Source organism: Sinocyclocheilus anshuiensis, unplaced genomic scaffold (genome assembly GCF_001515605.1).
Source record: "Sinocyclocheilus anshuiensis isolate Anshui unplaced genomic scaffold, SAMN03320099.WGS_v1.1 scaffold416, whole genome shotgun sequence".
Classification (NCBI taxonomy): domain Eukaryota; kingdom Metazoa; phylum Chordata; class Actinopteri; order Cypriniformes; family Cyprinidae; genus Sinocyclocheilus; species Sinocyclocheilus anshuiensis.
In genome coordinates, this window is record NW_015554105.1 from 1,065,802 (window position 1) to 1,069,830 (window position 4,029).

The window sequence follows — 4,029 nt, forward strand, 5'->3', positions numbered from 1 at the left end:
CCATATGTGTTGACTGTGAAACACAGTAGACTTTAATAATATGCATTTATGGTGTAATTACTACATTTTAGTGTCAATCCATGTTCATATTTACTGCAAAAAATGCTTTAAAGCAAACATAGACTCGGTGCGGAAACGATCTCTGCACTGCTGCAAACGCACCACTCGTGGAACGCACTGCTGGACTGCTACCATGTGCGTGCTTTATTAATCTGTTAACATGAGCGCGGAAAAAATACACCCCACATACGCACTGCAAACGGAGTAATGTGAACCTGGCATTATGTGTGTGCGCTGCAAGTGTGCATGAGCACACTGTCTCCAGGAGAGCGCGCAAGCGCTGAATGGTTAAACACTGGTAAGAATTTAAAAGTAATGCAATTTATAAACTTTAGTGACGATGTGACACTGCCTCGATTGTGCAAATGACAATTCCTGTGTAAACTGTGCAGGGTGCAGCTCGCTTATATAGACAGACACGATGTGTGGTGATTTGAAGCCATTTGCGTATTTTGGAGAGAGCGTGTGGTGATTCACTCATGCTGTTTGTGAAATTACGTCTCACACAAGGTTTTCAAATTACTTTATAAGTTATTTAATGAATAACTGAATGAGTACCTCACCTTCAGCATTATAATTATTTCCCCCGCGCAGGACAGAGACTGAGACGGTGCCGCTGCATGTCGTGCCAAACCTCTAAATATATTTATATATTATATAATTAATATAATAATTGACTGATAATAATTGTTTAAATGTATGTAATAATTGATAGTTTTGACTCAATTTTTGTTTAAAAAAAATGGTTTAAAGACTGAAATGCTGAAGTTTATCATTTTATAAAACTTTTTGTTTTTGTGAAAACCTGTGTCTGAACTGCAAATCATGCTTTTTACAGTCATTTTAATTTTCTTAAAAAAGGACATAAAGTCTTAAATTTGAGCTTAAATATCCTGCAGATACCCTGGTCTGACAAAAACCATCAATTCATGTTTTTAGGTATATAACTGTCCGGACCTCGGTTGGTGAGGAGGGTTCAAGCTATTTTTGTTGAAGACCCCTGGCCTAGGGTGTGTTGTGCTGTGTTTGTCACTTCCAGGGGGATCATAAAATGAACAGGTGTGGAATGTTAGATTAAGCAGGGGATTTTTTGTTGTTTTTTTGTGTTTTTTTTTTTATTTGAGGCCTGTATCATGATGGTAGTTAAACAAACTCAGGGTTATGGGATTAGTTTCAATTTGACAAAACCAAACCAATCAGGCTTTGTTGCTTGCTCGTCATTCCTCTGTCAACTCAGTGAACATGAAAAATATAAACTCAGCTCAACTCTACTTTATTTATAAAGCACTTTCAACACCACGAGTGGAACCAAAGTGCAGTACAGAAAAAGAGAAAATAAAAACATAAAATCAATGCAGACATATTAAATACACAGCTTACAAAGCATTTTCAAATGCTAAAGAAAACAAATAAGTTTTAAGTGCACTCTGAAATACACCCAGTGTAGGAAAAGATTTTACAGACAGAGGAAGGTCATTCCAGAGCCTGAAGCTGCAACAGAGAATGCCCGATCACCTTTGTATTTTAAACGAGAACGCGGAACCATAAGGAGCCATTGATCATTTGAGCGCAGAGATCTACTGGATTGACAGAGACTGATTAAATCAGAAACATACTCAGGCGCTAGGCCATGCAGAGCCTTAAAAACATACAACAAAATGCTGTAATGAATTCTGTATCATATGGGTAACCAATGCAGTTTGATTAACACCGGAGTTATATGCCCTCTCTTCTTAGCACCCGTTAATATGAAGAATCTAAATGCATTTATGTAGCAAGAAGAAATAAGTTGTTTATGAAAGAGGACAACTAAAATCTTGCTAAACATCTTGCTATATCAGTGCAAGTGAAAGTCGTGAAGTTAGTTTATATAGTTGACAGAGATTTGAACATAGAAGCTCACATGTAGTCATTTTAAAGCTTTATCTATTGATTCGAAAGCTTATTTATATTACATATTATCTGTATAATACTTGTTAAAATAAAAATGCTCATGTGTAATGGATTAAGGGTATAATAATTATATAAATAATATATAAATCATATGAAATAATTCTAATAATAATCATCATTCCAAAAAAATAACAATTTTGTCTTTAAAAACGTGTACTGTGAAGTGACCTTTTAGTGCAAGAGAAACTTAAGGAGTGGCTTTATGGTGTCAGAGATGTGTTACTTTGCTCACAGCTGATTGGCCCAATTTCAGTTTGAGATCTCTCAGCCAGAACAAAACCTGTCCTGGAACAGGTTAGACTAGCTACTATAGTGAAGAAACCACTAAAAGCCGATCCACTATCATGGTACCTAAAACGAAGTGCTGGCACAAACTATACTGAAACATACCTGGCTAGCCACTTAAATCTGTTTAATGATATAGCACGCCATGTGTGTTAATAATCAATATCAAGATTTGTTACAATGATATAAAAAATTTAATCTAAAATGTATATATCTGTTGCTTCAGTCATGTTAGTTTTATCAGAAACTATTGGAAGTAAGACTATTGACGATTGTCAGAAACTTGTTTTGAGTGGTCTAAAAAGCTTAAACTGTTTTTTCAAATAGGGAAAAAGACAGATGTAAACAAGGCAAGAATATTCTCACTAATATTAATACAATAGTTTAATGAGTTATTGAAATGTGTTGTATTGTATGCTCTGTAAATGAAAGCAGGTGATCTGATCACTGTATATAGCCAACTTCATATGAAAACATATTTATCTAAGACTATTAATTAAACTTACCATCAGATGTGAGCTTTTCTCTCTGAAGTGGCATGGCATCTTTTGGTCTGTTTGAAGAGTGTAGCGAGAGATTTGTCCACCCACAAAATACCGTTTTGATAAATGTTTTTGGCAAGTAAGTGAACTCCACCTTGACACAGACAAAAACGACTGAATCAGATACAGAAACTCCAAAAGCAGGTTATAATGATCTGTTATGACGTTACATCATCATATTACAAACGTTTAAATCTGGGTGGTGCAACTACAGCGCTGGAGGCCGTACACCTGGCTTGTAGTTTTCAAGTATCCTGCAGACTTTGATTATATTTTTCAGTGGTCATTCCTGTGAGTCCTGCACAGGTCCTGTTTGGTAAACCCGCCATGGTACTTAACAGAACACCAACAGTAGCACTAATTTAATTCCATATCCGACCCGACCCATTTTGACAGACCCGCATTAAATCTAATACATAAGGTAGGTAAAAATAATTTGTTTGTTTTTTTCATTTAACAAGCAATTAAATCATTGTAAGTTGATACACTGAAGACAAAAAGACACGCAGTGCAACATGGTAATTAGGCTAAGAGAACGTGCATCAGTCATGTAAACAATACAAAATACATCATGTGAACAATCATGTGAACATTTAAACAAATATGCATAAACTATACGCTTGAGGTCTCAATAAATGAAAAGAACATAGCCAAATAAGGTATATAATGAGCTATCAACTATATCTTAATTAATTAAGCTATAAAAAAATACGTAGGCAACTTATTTCACAACAGTGTTGAGTGAGAGAGAGACTTTGACTTTTAAAAGCAATTTATTTTACAATTAAAAACTTTATTATTATATTATTATTATTATTATTATTAAACACATATTCCAAATAGTCATCACAGGATAATTAAAAAGCAACAATGACAAAATATACAGAAAGAAGATAGATATTCACATAATAATAATAACAATAAAATGTCAGGCATTAATAATTATGCACACAGAACAAACTAAAAAAAAAAAAAAAGACTGCAGTGCGGTTAACTTGACAGATTCTGGTTGAACACCAAACGATGGAGTTAGGGTTCATTGGTAAAGAAAAGATATACGAGAAACACCTAAACACTTTCCCCCAGAAGTCAGACATTTTGGGACACGATCAAAAAGAGTGTAATAAAGTTTCTGGTTCAGTTGCAATGAAGCAATGAAGGCAGGTTGGGTCAATATCAGAAAATAATT

The 4,029-nt window shown here is 34.6% G+C and overlaps 1 protein-coding gene across 1 annotated transcript in view; it reads right to left on the reverse strand.

Annotated features, from left to right (window-relative positions):
* LOC107669692 (NACHT, LRR and PYD domains-containing protein 3-like) overlaps positions 1–2,934 on the reverse strand; it is an 18,001-nt gene extending 15,067 nt beyond the window's left edge. Inside the window, exon 1 of the mRNA XM_016462043.1 lies at positions 2,805–2,934. Coding sequence (XP_016317529.1) covers positions 2,805–2,843 — 39 coding nt within the window. The 5' untranslated portion in view covers positions 2,844–2,934. The remainder of the gene's footprint in view (positions 1–2,804) is intronic.
* Between the last annotated feature and the right edge of the window lie 1,095 nt (positions 2,935–4,029).